Source organism: Pisolithus orientalis (assembly GCF_024613125.1).
Source record: "Pisolithus orientalis strain OTSU chromosome Unknown F5J12scaffold_29, whole genome shotgun sequence".
In the NCBI taxonomy this organism is placed as follows: domain Eukaryota; kingdom Fungi; phylum Basidiomycota; class Agaricomycetes; order Boletales; family Pisolithaceae; genus Pisolithus; species Pisolithus orientalis.
Genome location: NW_026260810.1, coordinates 412,928 through 432,427, shown reverse-complemented (window position 1 = coordinate 432,427; position 19,500 = coordinate 412,928). Strand labels below are relative to the sequence as shown.

General features: G+C 47.9%; 2 protein-coding genes across 2 annotated transcripts; one reads left to right on the top strand and one right to left on the bottom strand.

The window, feature by feature from the left end:
* Positions 1–194: 194 nt before the first annotated feature.
* Positions 195–3,316, top strand: F5J12DRAFT_784815 (uncharacterized protein; the record flags this gene model as incomplete). The annotated part of the gene is made up of 13 exons (XM_051743107.1): positions 195–367; positions 414–494; positions 655–811; positions 933–1,013; positions 1,101–1,241; positions 1,308–1,397; positions 1,594–1,867; positions 1,945–2,136; positions 2,189–2,304; positions 2,329–2,550; positions 2,590–2,787; positions 2,827–2,898; positions 3,080–3,316. 13 exons carry the CDS (start codon positions 195–197, stop codon positions 3,314–3,316), a joined length of 2,034 nt encoding a protein of 677 aa, XP_051597447.1.
* A 120-nt stretch (positions 3,317–3,436) lies between these two features.
* F5J12DRAFT_784814 (uncharacterized protein) lies at positions 3,437–4,190 on the bottom strand (the record flags this gene model as incomplete). The annotated part of the gene is made up of 4 exons (XM_051743106.1): positions 3,437–3,640; positions 3,692–3,994; positions 4,047–4,118; positions 4,185–4,190. 4 exons carry the CDS (start codon positions 4,188–4,190, stop codon positions 3,437–3,439), a joined length of 585 nt encoding a protein of 194 aa, XP_051597446.1.
* Positions 4,191–19,500: the final 15,310 nt, after the last annotated feature.

Sequence of the window (19,500 nt, the reverse complement as noted above, 5' to 3'; positions counted from 1 at the left end):
TGACCTATATTACTTCATGGATTATGCATCACCACCAAGGACATCAAGAATTCCAAAAAGCCAGGTGTGCATCATCAAACATCCCAGTGTTGGCAATGTGTGCCTTACAGTATTACAGAACAGTTATCTGGAAGAGTGGCTGCCCTATAAGAGTAGATACCTGTCTGTGCTCCTGGACATGGAGGCCCCACCTGATGTCATGGCTTGTTTTGTGTGTAAAGCAGAAGGGGCACCATATAGATGCATGGACTGTGCTCATTGCCCATTGTCTTGTAAAACGTGTTGCATCAAGCAACACAAACTCAGACCATTCCATTGGGTACAAAAATGGAATGGAAGATTCTTTGAAGACTTCACTCTACAGCTGGTGAGTTCTGGTTTCAACCCATCATCTGTGATGACTGATATTGTAGGTTGGCTTGGTGCTACACTTGGGCCATGCTGGAGCACCATGCCCAGCAGGAGAAGGTTCTTGGGAGGATGCTGCCAGCCATGTAAGGACATTGAGGAGAGTCAATGACTGGCACATCTTAACCCACTGGATGATAGAAACTATCTGACAGTTGTGGACACTGGTGGAATGCACTTTTGAAATGTGCAGTATTGCAACTGCTCTGGGTCTGAGGATTCACATCTTTAGCTTACCATGGCCAGCCTATTCCTGGCTACATCTAAGGCACCAAGGATGGCTTTCACTTTCCAGGTGCTGGATGACTTCATCAGGGACAATGTTGAATGTGGAACGTCTGCCATGAACTATTATAGCAAACTTCAGAGAGTCACCTCAAGCACATTTCCTCACCTAGTGCCAGTGAGTGGGATCACCCCTGGCCTACCATATGCCACATCACTCATGCTGGTCAAAGAATAGGTATAGGGAATTGCTCAGGGTGTCAAGAATGTGGAGGCTCCTAAAGCTGTTGAAATGGCAGGGATTCCATCAACAGTCACCTGATCCCCAGGCCAGTGAACTTGTCCTCTTCTGCCCTGCCTGTCCCCAGCCAGGGATCAATGTACTGGATCAGGATATTGATCTCTCTGAGTCCATATTCTATTCATGATTGCAAAGGCATTGTTAGCCTAACTTGTGTAGCTGGCAGTGTGCTAGGACCTTTGTGATGGACAGCAACTTCAAGGCCAAGCATATGCTGCCCAAAAATGCTGCTGAAGAGGTTTGGCTCATGGATGGAAATGGCTTCATGGTCACATCAGCTCCATACAAGGAATATTTGACTGGGACTGTAAATCAAATAGAAGTTGGTGTCCCATGATCTCTCCAAAGGCACTGGACTGATCGCATCATGCAGAAATCCAACTGCAATAACCACCAGGCTGTTAATCAAGCAAATGCACAAAGGAATAAGTTGGAATTGACCAGGATTGGTGGATGTGCCTGTGTGAGGCATGGCTGTTTTGTACCTCATGCAATGGTTGACTTTCAGAATGGAGAGCAGTACACACCAATTCATAGTCCCTGGTCATGACTAACAATATAGCAGGCAGGTCAATATGGATTATGCTCTGGTCCATGCCATGCACCATGGATTGGACCCCTGGCAACCAGTCATAACTTTTTATGACATCAATTGTCAGTATAGCAAGAACTTGGCCCACCAGCCTGAGGAAAATAGATATCTCTCTCTGCCTTCCAGATTACAGATTCAGCCCAGAATTGGACTATGGCATGTCCATGGCCATCAGACAGAGTGCTTCACCAGATATGCTCCAAACTTTATTCTGGGTGCTGGACAGGTGGACAGTGAAATCATGGAGACCCTCTGGTCTTCTCTCAACATAATCTCACCATCAGCCCAGGGAATGGCAACAGCACACTGTCAGGAGTTGCTGGACTTCCAAATGAATGATAGTAACTTCCTCAAAATGATATGGACACATATGTCATCACAGTACCTGGTTGACCATCACTTGATTACTTGCACATAGCATCAGCATTGAAATGGAAGTTCAAGGTTGCCAAGCAGTCATTAGCAACAATCCAAGATAAATTCAACAAGTTGGATAGCAAAGTACCAGATGGCTTGCATCAGTTATGGGTGGAACAAGAACTTGTGGTGCAGTCATGCTGGCAGAATACTCCACAGGCCATGGACATATATGAAGTCTGGCTGGAGAAGGGTAAGGGGGCCAACTGTATCATCTGTCCCATAACTTACATACATCATGGTAGCACCCACCATGAAAGCCATTGAGATTGACCTAATCCATAACAACTGTTCATTCAGCAGCTCATGTGGTTCAGCTACTTGGATTGCATGGGCATTAAAGGTTGAGCAGGCTCAAATAGTGCTTGCTATGGATACATGACAGATGGACACCAGGGCAACAGAGGCAGAACAGTTGTCGATTTCGCACTGGCAAGACCAGTTGCAATCACAGATTGATGCACTAGTGCATGGAGCAGCCCAGTTCATCAGAAATGACTGGCAAGTTAACCCCAGGCAAAGGCCCAGAAGTATAGCCCCATTTGATGGGGACAGTAACAACAAAACTGATGATCTGTTCCTCCCTGATCATCCTGGTCACCAGAAGGTCAGCAATGTTCCACTGCCATCATATATCAGAGTACAGTATTTCCATGACATTGGCCTCAGCAGTCTTGTGGAACAGGAAATACATCTGAGACAGGGCCAGGCAAATGATGCATTGCATGAATTGTGTCTGGCCCTTGTGGACAAGGCTGTGATAATTCATACAGATGTCTGGAAAGGAGGGAACTACAAAATGACAACCCAGGCATGGGGGCAGATATCCAATGCAGAGGCAATGGTTCATTGGCATGCTGCCATCTATTGCCAGTGCTGAAAGCAACTCATTGCACTGGGGGCTGGGGAGGACATCCTTGGCAAATACCAAGAATTGAATAGGGCAGACCTGACTGTGAGTGCCACAATTGCAGACCCAAATGCAAGAGGTCATCACAATGACACTCTGGCCTGCTTTTGGACTGTGGACCTTCCCCAGGATTCTGCCATGAATGACAGGATGTCAGAATGTGGGCAGATCAATTGGGCTTGTGTGAAATACTGACTGAATTATCACAGTTTATCAAGTCAACTAGCTGCATACAAAAGTGCTATGGGATCACTGGGAAGAAGAGCTAGAGTTACTCACACTGGAGACTGGGTGGACACAGAAATTCTTCTTACACAAGGAGAAATTCTGGAGTGGCTGGCATATGGAGGCATTGGCAGTGGGCAATACTGGCTTCACATGTTATATGGCTAGGCAGTCCCAGATGTATTGGGATTTAGCCAGAACACTAGGATGTACTTCAAGATATGAATTGGAAGATTAATGTGCATATATCTCTAGATAGTATGAAACTGGGGAAATTACATATCAAGATTCTAATGAGATGTGTAATGAGGACAGCACCCTACTTATTGGTGGCTCCCAGATGGGTAACTGAATTGACTCAGAAGTCCTCAAGCTGGTCCTGTACTTGTCCAAGCCTGTCAAAAAGGGTGAGCCATTCACTGCAGAATTCCATCACACCATGGAGCTGGCAAATCTCCTCCTCCTGATGGATCATCTCATCACAGCTTTCAATCAACTGGCCAATGCTGTCTGATGGCATCCAGTTCATGTCACACAGCAGTGGGAGACTGTCTTTTCCTTCCTATGGCATGGATGGATTCAATGGAATGATCAGAAAATGACCACCATGCACCTCAACCCCAACAAAGAATTCCTTGGCCTCCTGCAAAACTTCCTCCAATGACTGATGATCATACCCATCCAGATGGGTAGGGTCCCTTGTCCACCAGGTATGTGGCATAGGACTGGTGTGGATCATACATCTCACCTCTCCTCTTTTGACCTGCAGCACATTCAACTCCATGATGTGTGCCAGCAGGGCAGTCTCTCCCATATTTTGTATGGCCATCCACCAAAGCAGTTCATTGGCAACATATGGGACCTTCATGATTGTCCCATATGAGTTGCAGGTAGCCAGGGCCTGCTTCAATATATGCTGTGGACAAGTGTGTGACACAGTGAACCAGCATCCATTTTGACAAACTCACTGTTTCCACCCAATACCAGTCATCCAGCAGCTGATTGCTTGGGTTGTTTGCCTGCTGCAAAGCATATGTCAACTGTCTAAATCAGACACCAATGTATTGGATTATCATAGAGAGGTAGGATAGATTAGCAGTCCTGACATCCATGGTGATTCAGAGTAGAGTTGGATCAGGTGCAAATGTTATTACATAGCAATGTGGCTGACACATGTGATGACCACAAGATAAGAGATCATCAATAATCACACCCCAGGAGGCCAGAATAGCAAGTGGCCTATCCCAGCACAATAGTTATCATGAGCCAAGTGGCTGGATATCAATCTGAACAAGACCAATGTTGATACTGTAGTGTATCTATGCATTACTGGCACCACTGGACCAGCACTGGGAAAGGCAGCATTGCATTTTCTACATGGCTGTGGAATAGGCAATTAGTTGGAAAGGCCCCAGGCTATCATCCAATGCTTGTGGACAGTGTATAATGAAAGGTCCACATGCTGAAACATGTCCAGCATGGTAGGAAGTGTAGCTAGTGCCAGACCTGTACTAGAAGAGGCTGCATTGTGTTTTCTCAATGGCTGTGGAGTATGAAATTAGGTTGAAAGGCCCCAGTTGTCATAGTCATGTCTTGACCCTGGCTGGACTTGGCCTCACCAATTGCTTATCCCCAGATGTCCTAGTACAGTGAAGACTGCTTTGTAGTGCATGTCATTTCAGTTAAGCCCTGCCCAGTCTTGTCCCTGGTCCACCCTGTCCTGGTCTCTGTCATCTTTGTCATACATTACTAATACTTGTCTTACCAATCATCTTAGCAACCCTTGCAAGACCAGCATTACCAGTCTCCATACTATAGCTACTTCTAGTATATAAACTCTTAGATACTTGGCCTGTATTCATCAGTCTGAAGTCAAATAAGTTCTATCTGTAATCCTCAGCCTCAGACTTGGACTGCAACCCATGCAAGGGAATAGTGCTGTAATCTCAGTCACTAAGTCCAACCAGTCCACCCCTCTGTATCCTTGTCTTTCTCCTGATCCTGACCCCTTGGCCTTGCACCTGCTTCGGTCTCTGGTCCAGCCTCAACCCAGACAACCTGAACTTGACAGTACTTCAGACTCACCACTTGTGTGGGTCTAACATATCATGGCAATCAAGACTTGTTTCCAACCTCCCCATGGCCATTCTGCCACCAACCCTGACTCCACTTCAGCCAGGGGAACTCACTACAAGACAGCACTAGCTACCTTGGGCACCACTAGGTGCTCCCCAGATCCTGTTAGTCCTTTTAGGGGCTTTTCAGCCCAGACATCCAATACTCCTACCCCACATTGTCCCACTGCCCCCATCCCTGAGAATGACCTGGGAAATGATGGGCTGGGCAATGATGATAACAACCCTGATGATGATGACTCTCGCAATGGTCCCAGTGATGATGGGCCCAGTGATGATAATCCAGATGAGAATGATCTGGAGGATGAACCAGACTTCCCAGATCTGGACACCAAACCCACAGTTGCAGTCTTCAACAGTCTCACAAAGGCCATCAAACTATTGGCTCACAATGCCTGCACTAGCCCTGAGTCCTCAAGCAGGACTAAGCTGTGCAAGCCCAATACTTTCGATGGCACTGGGACTGACCCCAAGAAGCTTCATGCTTTCTTTATTCAGTGCAAGCTAAACTTCCAAGACCGACCCTGGGCTTTTAGGACTGACCATGCCAAAGTCATTTTTGCACAATCCTACCTCAAAGGCATGGACCTAGAATGGTTCAAGCTGGACCTACTCAGGGTTGAGGACCCCAATGACCAGCCTCTCTGGATGGACTCCTGGAGGGAGTTTGTCCTAGAACTACAAACCACCTTCAGCCCCCATGATCTGGTCACTGATGCTGAGAGTCAATTTGACCATTTGCATATGAAGGATAGTCAATGCATTAATAAATATGTAGTGGACTTCAACTGGCTTGCTTTGCAAGTCCAGGGCTACAAAGATGGTGTGCTATGCCATCACTTCTATTCCAGACTCCCAGACCAGATTAAGGACAAAGTCTGTCAGGTTGGAAAACCCTGGACTCTTCACGAGCTCCACCACCTTGCCCAAGAGATAGATGTATGCTATTGGGAGCACAAGGAAGAAGTCCAATGGGCAAGTAAGCATCAAGGCTCATCCACCTCCAGCAACAATAAGTCCAGAGGCTCTGGCAACAACAATCAAGCCAAGACTGGCCAAGATAAGGCCAGGACTGGCAGTAACAACAACTCTGGATCTTCTCCCAAGCTGGCCCCATCAAAGCCAGGCAACAATAATAACAGCAACTCATCCAAGCCTGAGCCTAGCAAACTTGGGAAGGATGGGAAACTCACCTCAGAAGAACACAAGCATCACATTGAGGGCAACCTCTGCATGTTCTGCAGAGGCCCTGGCCACTTCACTGAGAAGTGCCCCAAGAAAGCCAGAAGAGCCAAGGCTTGTGCTGCTGCCACCACTGAGGCCACACTGGCCTTGGGCTTGGTATCTACCCCCAAGACAAAAAAATAGGTAGCAACTCCTGGGACCCTGCACAATCTGGGAGCTGCATTGACTCTGGTTGTGCAAACTTGGAGGCTTGTCTCAACATGTCCACTCTTTCCAGTCCAAACTCTTTGACCCCATATATCACTATAGAAACCCAGAATTACCTTGGCTTCATACTCTAGTGGACTCTGGTTCCACTCACTGTTTCATAGATAATCACTTTGCTAATCAACATTCCTTTACCCCTTACTTGGTCTCACCAATCCATCTCCAGCTCTTTGATAGAACATCCACCTTTACTATAACCCAAGCAGTAGATGTCAATATCCACTTCACATCTGGCAATGTCACCCCAGTAACCCTGTGCTTAGCCCCATTGGATTCTGAGTGTAAAATAGTCCTCAGATGTGACTGGCTCACCCACTACAATCCATTGATTGATTGGGTATTGGGCAGTCTAACATTCTGGACTCCTGCACAAGGAATGCAAACCCTGTCAACACCCCCTGTAAGCCCAGTTTCCACTGGTCTTCCTGACCCTGGTCCTAGTGACCAACCCAGCCTTGTGCCATCTGTACTGGTCTCTGACCCTCCAGCTCACACCCCCCTGAAGGCCCTTCTTGTTTCCCTAATCAATGCAGCTGCCTTTGTGCATGCCTGCAAACTAGAAGGGTCTGTCCAGTTCCAACTCCAGCTTTGCCCTTCAGACTCAGTTCAAGCCTGATCAGCCTTGGCTTCCCCTCCTCCAGCCTTACCCAATGTACTGGAGGAGTACCACAACTTCACTGATGTATTCAGCAAGGCCAAGGCCTCAGCACTCCTGCCACAGTGGGAGTATGACCTGAAAATAGAGCTCGAAGAAGGAACAACACCACCATTAGGCACCATCTACTTGCTGTCCCAGGTCAAGCTTCAAGCTCTCCAGACTTTCATCAATGAGAACCTCACCACTGGTTTCATTCACCCAGCCTCTTCCCCCTATGCTGCACCAGTCCTCTTCATTAAGAAGAAGGACAGCTCCCTCCAGCTCTGTGTAGACTTCCACAGCCTGAACAAAATCACTAAGAAAGACCAATACCCACTACCACTCATCTCCAACCTCTTAGATTCACCAAGCCAAGCCAAGATCTACACTAAGATTGATCTTCAGCATGCTTACCATCTCATCTGGATTGCCCCAGGTGATGAATGGAAGACTGCATTTCAGACTTGGTATGGTTCTTATGAGTGGTTAGTAATGCCTTTTGGCCTCACCAATGCCCCAGCTGCCTTCTAATGCTTTGTGAATACCATTTTCACAGACACATTGGATGTTTGCATAGTCATCTACCTCGATGACATCCTGATCTACTCTGGAGATAAGGAGTCCCACAAGCAGCATGTCCATGAAGTTCTCCACCAGCTTCAGCTTCATGGCCTGTATGTGAAGCCAGAGAAATGTGAGTTCCACTTGTGCTCAGTTGAATACCTCAGTTTCCACCTCTCCCCTGGCAGCCTCATGATGTTGAAGGAAAAAGTCCAGACCATCTGCAATTGGCCTGAGCCTTGCAAGGTCAAGGACATGCAGTCTTTCCTCAGCTTTGCAAACTTCTATCACCATTTTATCTTTAACTATTCAGACATTGTCATACCATTGACTCAGCTTACCTGCAAGGGTGCTCCTTGGAACTTCTCTGAGGAGTGCCACCAGTCATTCAACAACCTCAAGGCTGCCTTTACCACTGTGCTGGTTTTAACCCACTTCATCCCTGGGGTCCCCATCACCATTGAGACCAATGCATTGGACTATGCCATTGCTGGCATTCTATCTATCACCTGTGGTGATGGCCAGATACATCTGGTTGCTTTCTACTCCTGGACTCTGACCACCCTGGAATTGAATTATGATACCCATGATAAGGAATTGCTTGCTATTTCCGAAGCATTCTGGACCTGGTGCCATTACCTTGAGGGCTTGGCCTCACTGGTTGACATTGTCACTGACCACAAGAATCTTGAGTACTTCTCTACCTCCAAAGTACTCACCTGCCACCAAGCTCAATGGTCAGAATTCCTCTCTCAGTTCAATATGATCATTAGATTCAGACCCAGTAAGCTTGGGGCTAAGCCTGATGCCCTAACTAGATGATGGGACATCTACCCCAAAGAGGGGGATAGCAGCTATGCCTGAGTGAACCTGCAAAACCTGAGACTGGTCTTCACCCAGGAGCAACTAGTGGTCTCCCTTCATGCCACTTACCTTGAGTACCCAGTCTTACAGGCAGTTGCATTAATGGATATAGAAAAGCTCCATAATGATATCCTGACTGCTCTACTGGACAACCTGGTCTCACAAATCTGCCTGTCTGACATGTCTGATCCCTGGTGGTCATTAGATGACACCGGTTTCCTTCAGCTTGATGGAAGGATCTATGTGCCAGACTCAAATGATCTCCAACTTAGGATCTTGCAGCTTAAGCATGACCACCCCCTGTCTGGCCACTTTGGCCAAAACCACACTTTAGAACTCATCTGGTGTGAGTACACCTGGCCTGGCCTCAGGACCTTCATCAAGGACTATGTCTGGTCCTGCATGGCCTGTGCTTGGGCTAAGGTTCCCTGCCATTGGCCTTATGGCCTTCTCAAACAACTTCTGGTGCTGGAGAAGCCATGGAATTCCATCTCAATGGACATCATTGAGCAACTCCCAGCCTCATCTGGCTTCATGGCCATCCTTGTAGTAGTTGACTGGCTTTCCAAGCAGGCCATCTTCATCCCCACCCATGACACCATCACAGCCCCAGAACTTGCCAAACTATTCCTACTCCATGTCTTTTCAAAACACAGAATGCTGGCCCATGTAACCTCAGACTGAGGCTTGGAGTTCATGTCTCACTTCTTCCAGTCACTTGGTAAGGCCTTGGATATGTGCCTGCACTTCACCTTGGGCTACCACCCCAAAGGTGATGGCCATGCTGAAAGGACCAACCAGACACTGGAACAGTACCTCCAAGTCTACTGTAACTACCAACAGGACAACTGGGCTGACCTACCACCTTTGGCTGAGTTTGCTTACAATAATGCCCCTAGTGCTACTACTGGTGTCTCACCATTCTTTGCTAATAAGGGCTACCACCCTAACATCTCAGTATACCCAGAGCATGATCTCACCTCTGCTTGGGCTCATGGTTATGCAGTCAACCTGGATTCACTGCACCAGTACCTTCATGAGGAGATGACCCTCGCATGACAGCACTATCAAGGACTGGCCAATGCTAAACACATGCTGGCCCTGGCCTTCAAGGTTGGTGACCTGGTATATGTCAAAGCCAAATTTTTCTTGTCAACCTGGCCTTCCAAGAAACTCTCAGAAAAGAACCTTTGGCCATATCCAGTCATAGCTCAGGCCAGTACCCACTCATTCACCCTGCACCTGCCAGACTCAATGCATGCAGTACACCCAGTCTTCCATGTTTCCCAACTTGAGCTGGCCTTCCCTAATACCATTCTGAACTGGACTCAACCACCACCCCCACCAGTCAAAGTTGACAGCGAACTAGAATTCAAGGTGGCCAAAATCCTCAACTCCAAGGTCAACCAGCATTGCCAGTGTTGGTTACAGTACCTAGTCCGGTGGACTGGCTACAAAGGGACTGATGAAGAAACCACTTGGGTACTAGCTACAGAGCTGGACAACACTTCTGAACTCATACAAGAGTTCCACTCCTGCTACCCCAGTAAACCTGGCCCATTCCAATGAGGACTGGCCTCAGTTCTCTTTTCTGTTCTCTCCCAGTATCTAGTTTCCTTTATCCTCTATCAGTATATAGTTTTCCTTTGTTTCCTTACTTGCCCTCTTCTCTTGATTTCCCCACTTACTATATGATACTGAGACTGGACACCAGACATGTGACATTGGCAGAAGAAAAAAACTACAAGACCCTATGCTACAGACTACTTGGCCTTGACCATGGTCTCATCTTCCCCACTGGACTCCTCCTCCCCATCCTCACCATGGGCCCTCAGCCAGTTGGCCTCCTGGCACAACTCATCAGAATCAAGCTCAGATGAGCCCAAGTCCAAGGGGGACACTGCCATCCTGAAGCCATAGGACTCATCAAGTAGTGACTCAAGTGCATTGGCTATGCAGCCTGAGTTTTTGACTGCAGTCTTGTGAAGTTCAAAAAGGCTGGCCAAATTGTTGGCAGTCAGCCCTGCAGCCTCAATCAGTTGCTTGAGCTTGCCTTCCAAGCCTGAGTACCTGTCCACACCAGCCTCCCTCAGCCTGCTCCCACTGGCCTCAGACTCATTGAGGTCCAGGACCTCAGTTGGCCTTGCACTTGTCTTGACCCACTTCTGTTTGCTGGGCCTGGCCTCAGCACTCTCTTTGTCAACTTTCCATTTTTTGCCCTTGTTGACCTTGCCAATGGCCCTGGGCCCAGCCTCAGTGTCCTTTCCATCCCTGGGCCACTGGCACTTCCCCTTCAACTGGTTGCATCACACACAGGTGACACACTTCTTGTTACCATCTACAATGAACTTGCAGATGGTTTTGGCCCAGGCACAGCAGGTACGACTAAGAGAATTGTCAAAAGGGATATGCATAAGGTTGAAGAGTCACTCACCCAGGGTCCATGACCACCTTCTTCACCTCAGCAGCCTCGCTACTACCAGCCCCAGCTTCATCACCCTTCACACCCTCAGCCTTGCATTTATGCTCAGCCTCTTGTTTCTCTTCCTCCTTGCACACTCTCTTCTCCTCAGCCTCCTGTGCTGCTTTCTCAGCCTCAGCCCTCTCCCTCTCTGCTCTCTCAGCCTCAAGCCGAGCCTGTTCTTCACACTGGGCTTGTTCAGCCACCTTCCATCTTTTCCTTTCCTTCAACTTGGCCTTCATCACCTCTTCCTCATCATTGGTGTTGTACCTGATGGCATCATCTGGTACCTGGGTCCAGTCGATGATGACCTGGCCTTCATCATTGTTGTCAGTCACAGTGATCAGCCTTGATTCAGACATGATGAATAGGATGAGAAAGAAAGATGCAAAGGGCTTAGTGGGCCACAAGTATCACTTTTTCAAACTCAGCCAGTTTTCAGACTCAGCCTACCACTCTTGCAGGGGTCTCATGGGTTCAACCCCTAAGAGGGGGATACTGTCATAGTCATGTCTCAACCCCAGCCAGACTCAGCCTCACACTCATTCAGTCTGGCCTTGGCCTCACCAATTGCTTATCCCCAGATGTCCTAGCACAGTGAACACTGCTTTGCAGTGCATGTCATTTCAGTTAAGCCCTGCCCAGTCTTGTCCCTGGTCCACCCTGTCCTGGTCTCCTTCATCTTTGTCATACATTACTAATACTTGTCTTACCAATTGTCTTAGCAATCCTTGTGAGACCAGCATTACCAGTCTCCATACTATAGCTACTTCTAGTATATAAACTCTTAGATACTCAGCCTGTATTCCTCAGTCTGAAGTCAAATAAGTTCTATCTGTAATCCTCAGCCTCAGACTCAGACTGCAACCCATGCAAGGGAATAGTGCTGTAATCTCAGTCACTAAGTCCAACCAGTCCTCCCCTCTGTATCCTTGTCTTTCTCCTGATCCCAACCCCTCAGCCTCTCACCCACTTTGGTCTCCAGTCCAGCCTCAACCTGGACAACCCAAACTTGACACTGGTCCATCATCTAATGCTTTGGCATGGTGTATAAAGGAACATGAACACCATGAAATGGAACCAGTGTGGTAGGAAGTGTAGCTAGCACTGGAGCCATAGCAGAACTTGCCATCTATTGCCTCTATCTTGGTACCCATACCATGCTGGAACAATATGTGGAAGCCAGAGGTACTATGCCACCATGGTGGCACCTGTTTTTGAAGCCTGGAATGGTCATTTACCAATGCCATGTAACCATGGCAGCTTCACTATGGTCCAGAAAACACCAGCATACATAGCCACAGTTCCATACTACACACTACAGCTACCAGATAACCCATCATCAACACCATGCTTGCTATATCATCTTCCATTCTTAATGGCAATAAATCACAGCACCACCTGGGATATTACACACTATATGCACCAGGAATTCTCCAGTCAAACCTTCCTGGGACCGAATGCCCCCAAACCAGATCCTCCACTCTACATTCCAACACATGGCATTGTCACTATGAATCAGATAGTGGCCAGCATGCATGCAGCATACAATAATAGAAGTAAGCTGATGTCCTGGCTGAATGTAAAGTCAAATGTAAATTGTATTGCAGAGCAAAGCAGCATTGATCTGATCCAGCTTCCTGAGCACCTTTCAGCTATGGAATTGGGGGTTGATGAAACCTAGGAGGCAGGCCACCTGGCAGCACATCCATCAAGTCTCACCAGCTTTGTGGATGAACCTATGGTAATCCTTGGTACCAGTGATACCATTGCATTGTGGTACCTTCCCAGCACCATCACCAATGATTTTCAAGTCAGTTCAAACAGTTCCTTTACACTCTATATTATTCAGGCATCCCTGCAGACACACATGCTTGCCACTCTGGACCCCCTTCACCACACAATGTCCAAGAGTATGACAAGTGGCTCCTGGCAGAAAAATGCTGAATATTTCAATCACACTTCACAGTCACCAGGGTGCCTGGATTTTTCCCCAGCCAGGCACCAACAGGGGCATATGGTATGGTTATATTACCTCAGGGGTTTGTCTCTCAAGTGGCATCCAGACCATGAACTTTTCCCCATCAGTTTCCACTGACCTACAGATGGATGCCAGTCATGAATGGTCCCAGCAGTCTTACCTCCCAGCTGCCATCCTCTCTGGTGCACTTTTGATTATGCACCCAGGCCTGTGTGACACTGGAAGGCAAGCCATGCAGTTGTTGGACACATGGTTGAGTCAGCATAACCAAGATATGCAGGATGCCTTGCAGCACTGGCCATCAGTTTTTACTAATGTCTCTGTAATCTCTAACCAGACCACACCCTTTCACCCAGACCCACACTCACAGTCACTGCGGAAATGGGTTTTTAATCAGGTCCGGAGATAGTCGGGTCAATGACAATAACCGTTGTATATCCCGAGGGTAGCTACTCCTAATAATATGTCTGAATATAGTGCCGAAGTGTTCTCGTTTCGGAGCATAATCTGGTCGGATTTGCATGCCTATCACCATGATGATTTTTACCTTCGCGACAATAATCAGATCAGATTCGAATGTGACTATGAGCTATGTACACCGAGTTAAATCGTATAAATGCAATTGATCCTCCCGCCTTCAGTCGTGTTTTTCAGGATAACCAGATCAGATTATATTCGATGAGTGCCTAGTACAACGCATGCTTCCAAAATGCCTACCCAGCGCCCCCAGCCGTGCAAAAAAATCGCCCACGTTTGCTTGCTCCCCTCCTTGGTGAACGGCAGGATATGATGCATTCGCAGAGGCTCACAGGTGGCGCCCCACCGCTGACGCCTGGGTCCCAGTTGATGAGCCAGGAGGGAACTCATCGCGGTCGTCACGTACCACAGACCCAGACACACATGACGCCCTCCAGCTCCTTGCACCTTCAATGCCAAAGACTTCCGAGTGGTGGAGCGATACCTGGATCCCAGTCATTGAGCCAGAATATTAATAGCATCGCATGTGGACATCACGTACCACAGATGAACATGGCACCCTCAAACACCTCGCAGGGCACTCGCCTCCCTTCTGCGCCAGGCCTAGATGATCCATTTGGCCCTGGCCCTGCTCAGCGAAGAGACCACGGTGGACCATCGGTCAGTCACTACTAATCGTTGTTGTCAGTCGATCAACTCACCCTATCTGCCAAGCTCTTGTCACCCGAGTTCTCCTTTGATATGATGGATCCGACCGGTGCCGTCGATTCGCAGGGATTGCAGGACGAGGTATCCTATCCACACCGAGGAAACCAACCAAGCCAACATCTTGGCTTCACTCCTTACCATGGGGGTGTCAACGGTCGTGACGAAACGTCCTTCTCGTATGCTGGAAGACCTTCCCATAGTCAGTCGAATGGCAGAGGACGTAGTGAGACGCCAATGGAAGACTATCAGACTTTATATTCAGCATCCCGCTCTCGAACTGGATCTTACCAAGGAGACCAGCTTAGCTTGCATGCTATGGTTGCACAGCTCACGGCTCATGTCAAACACCTCAGCGAGGCCAACACCAGCATGGAAGAACAGCTTACCAGCGTCAGGGAGGCAACTGAATCTCTCGTTTTGTGCCTTGAAACTGTCGAGCAAATGCTTAGAGAACTGCAGGAGAAATGTGTGGATCAACAGAAGCATACTTCGTCGAGAACAAATTCAAATGACCATTCTGTTCTCAAGGTACGTTACGCTATCGTTCAGTATCGGAGTGCGCACTCACCGGGCACCAGTCTATTATCCAGCCGCTCTTCTCTCACATGTGTGGAATCGAGTGTGAAGGGACAAAAAGAAACCGCGTCGCAGCCCTTGCTGCTATCAAACCACTCGAGAACGACGAACCTTTCATATCGATGAGTGATAGCACACGTCTTTGGCGCCCCAACTGGCTCGGCAACATAGACGACAAACTGAATGACATGTTCATTAAAGAAGTCGCCGAGCGTGTCTTTAATAATGAAAAGGTATCATCTGGTAGCACGTGAATAATATGAGAATTGCAAGCACTCACCCGACATGCAATAGAGCCAGAGGGAACAGCTCCAATTAAAAACCATACCCGACAAGTCTTTCGACCTCCAAATAATGAAAGCTTGCGCGAAAACATACTTCCGCCTCCAACTTAACCCCACCAGTACCAACGTTAGCACCAAAGTCGACAACGCACACTTGAGTTGCATGAAAGGTATCATTGCCAAGCTCTGGTGACATTGTCGTTAGGGAGATTTCTATGGTCTGGTGTGTGGCCATGAGCGGAAGACACATGAACGGTAATTAGCCACACATACCACAGGGCCTTGGGAGTTTGGCTCGAAAGAGAGCGTAACGTTTTGGACGCTGGTTGGGACATGAAGTCGAAGGATGTGTGGCCTACGTTTGATGACTGTCGGGGGACCAACAAACTCGGTTTCGTCGGCTTGTGAGGTTGGAACCACCTGGTTAGCATCGATATGGAACTTTTGGAGGTGAGTAGATAGGCTGGAGGACTTGAGTACGACATACCTTGGGTTGGTTCATGGTGTACATGGCAAACCGGTGAACTTGGAGACCAAGGAAAATTTTCGCAAAGTCCATTATTTTTTCTGAGGGGTGCAAGGGTGGCAAGAGCCACTCTTCCGATGGTATTATAGTTGGACTATGGCTGATGGAGTCGAGCATAGTCGGGGTGGGGAAATGCACGTGCGAGAGGTCAGGCCATTGGTGTATTGCCTATATTCGGATCTTGCCTACGTCGGATTATTTGGATATGTTACTCAAAAATCGTTGAGTCGCACTTTACTCAGACTAATAGCTATATCTTACAAAAAAAAATCAAGGTCAGATTATCTACATTTGGAGAATCCGGTTATGCCCCCTGCTAAAATCTCGTTTCCGCAGTGAGTCTGATTGGTATGACATGCTGGTCATGGTTGGTGATTATGAAGATTGTGTATTGGATATCCCCATGCTTGGCCTTCAGTTCCTTTACAACCCCAGCACTGTAGTTGCATTTTCCAGCTGGCTTCTTTGACATGGGGTTAGTTCTGTGGGTGGGAACTGATGTTGCTTTGCCTACTACATGAGGGACAACATACACAATTGGATAGGGATACCCCATGGGGATTGGATGAGAGTTCAGAATGTCCAGACTTGATTGATGCCTGCAGGTCTGGTGGGACATTCCATATAACCTACACTTATCCAATAGGAGGTCCATGTAAAGGTAGTTCTATAGATATTATATGCCATCCTGAGCCAAGTTATTTTCCATGTACCTCTCCCAAATATTGACTATGGCTGGCCCATAATTGGTGGAACACTTCAACTTGAGCCAAATCCAGTCAGATGGCACACTGGGAGATTGGCTTGTTGTGCATGAGACTGTGGCATATGTGCCAGACCACATGGATTGGTGATCATAATACATGGGCTGATTCGAGACAGATGGGACACTGTATTGTGGGCCTCCTGTACACCATGAAACACTGGAGTATTCATCCAGCTTGTCCTACAGGATCATAATATCTGGACCCACCCCAAGGACATGGTACAATGGACTATAAGCCCTCCATAGTACATGGGCACTCCTATTTGGGCTGAGGCTGATGGGCATGGCACACTGAAATATGCTCCCACCATTCCAAATGGAACACTGCAGGTCCAGCCAAGCCTTATTACATGGGCCACTGATATATAAGCCCCATAGACAATAGCTTCCCAGCTGAGCCAATATATATGGGACACTATTTGTATGGCTCATCCATTTGCCAGGGGATGCCAAAAGACTAGCCCATCATCTACACTGGTAACATTAAGTGGCCTTAACTGGGCATCCATGCCAATCAACTACCATAGGCTGGGCATCTGTCCTGGTCCCCTAGCATAAGGCCAGTATGTGTCCCAGGTTATGGTCATCAACTGGGAATTTGGCCTGGCTGACTGGACTTGGCCAGAACATATACCAGCCCAATAGAATCCCACTGGAGTTGGTTCAGAATTGATGCCAAACAACTGCCACCAGCCCTGGACCTGTGCTGGCCCACTATATTGTGGTTGGTAGGTGTCCCAGGTCATGGTCATCAACTTGGAATTTAACCTGGCTGACTGGATTTGGCCAGAACATATACTGGCCCAATACTGTCCCACTGGAATGCCTTCTGAACCACTGTAAATAGCCTGGAGTTTGTGATCCATCCTGGCCAACTGGAGTTAGTTAGGAATTGATGCCAACCAACTGTCACTGGCCTTGGCCCCCTGCTGATCCCCTAGATTCAGCCTGGTAGATATCCTGGCTCACTGGCAATAACATGGGATCTGACCCAGCTAACTGGAAATATCAGGAAGTCATACTGGCCCAATAGAATCCCACTAGTGTGCTTTCCAAACCACTGGAAATATCCTGGAGGCTGTGATCCATCCAGCCCACCTGGCATTAGATGAGCATCCATGCCCACAAACCACCACCAGCTTATCCTCTATTCTGGCATATTTGCACTATACCAGTATGGGTCCTGGCTTACTAATACTGGCATGAAAGCTGGCTAGCCATATATTCCAACTACCTGCCATAATCCAGGCACCCATCATGGCCCACCTGCATAAGGCTGGTATGTGTCCCAGCATACTAGAAGTGGCTGTAACTCATACCAGCCCAATGGATGTACATTGGTATGCCTTCCAACCCACTGGAAATAGTGTGGTGGCTGTCATCCATACTGGCCAACTGGAATTAGCTCAGCATCCATGCCAACTGACCATCACCACCTTAGCATCTGTGCCAGCCCACTAGCATAAGACCAGTATGTTTGCTGGCTTATCAGCATTATCCCAGCATTTGTCCCAGCTTACTGGAATTAGCCTGGTATTCATACCAACCCAATAGAATTACAGTGGAATGCCTTCTGACCCACTGGCAATTGCTGACACATGCTGGGCTCATGCCAGTGAGCCCAGACCAGGTTAGTACCAGACCTTTCCCAACTTGCCAGAATCCATGCCAGGATTATCCAGGCAAGATGTATATAGTAGTAACCCCTCAGCCACACTGTGCAGTATGGTGACATCCAATGATCATGGCTATGCTGTGTGACATGATGACAACTCAGAGGTGGGCTCAACTTTAGCCAGTCTGTGCAACATGGCTGATTGTCAACCTCGTTTGGTTGTATGATATGGTACAAAGTAGGTACATTATGTGTTGGAATGGAGGTGATGGTCACCTTCAACATCTCAACTGACCTAGACATGGTGAATGGAGCACATGGTCATATTGTGGACATTGTCCTTGACCCCAGAGAATGTGTGCAGCCTTCTCCATCACATCAAATTGTGTTGCAGTATCCACCTGCCTTTGTCCTCTTGGAAGTGACGCATACTAAAGCAGAGTCTCTCCCTGGTCTTCCAATGGGAGTGCTCCCTATCACACATCTTTCAAGAACATTCACTGTTACAATGACTTCTGGCAGCAAGTGTACTGTGACATGGATCCAACTGCCTATCACCCCTGCATTTGCTTTCACTGATTACCATGAACAAGCACAAATGATCAAGTATTGCATTGTTGACATTGGTTCACTGCCCACATGCAAAATTACCCCATTCAATGCCTATATTTCTCTCTCCCATAGCCATGGTCAGGAAAATATGCAACTGCTAAGAAACTTTGATGAACAGCTGTTTACACAACACCCCTGTGAACACTTGCACAACAAAGATTGGCAGTTGGAGAGGATGGATTGTGCAACTGAAGCTTGGTGGGATCTTATTGGACCAGGACAGAGACAGGGCAGGCTGGGGACAAGACTGAGGTGGGCTCAACTGAGATGACACTTAGTAATAACACTGCAAGGCAGTGCCAACTGTGCAAGGCCAACTGGGGGTAGCATTTGGCAAAGCTGAGGCCAGACTGAACAAGTGCAAGGCCAAATCCAGCTGGGGTCAAGGCATGGCTATGACAGTATCCCCTTCTTAGGGGTTGAACCCATGAGACCCCTGCAAGAGCAGTAGGCTGAGTCCGAACCTTGGCTGAGTTTGAAAAAACTGATACTTGTGACTTGCTAAGACCTTTGCATCTTTCTTTCATAATCTACTCATCATGTCTGAATCAAGGCTGATCACCATGACCAACAATGATGAAGGCCAGGTCCTCATCAACTGGACCCAGGTGTTGGACAATACCATAAAATATGACACCAACAATGAAGAGGAGATGATGAAGGCAAAGGTGAAGGAGAGGAAGAGACAAAAGGTGGCTGAGCAAGCCTGGCAAGAGGAGCAGGCACAACTGGAGGCTGAGAGGCAAGAGAGGGAGCAGGCTGAGGCT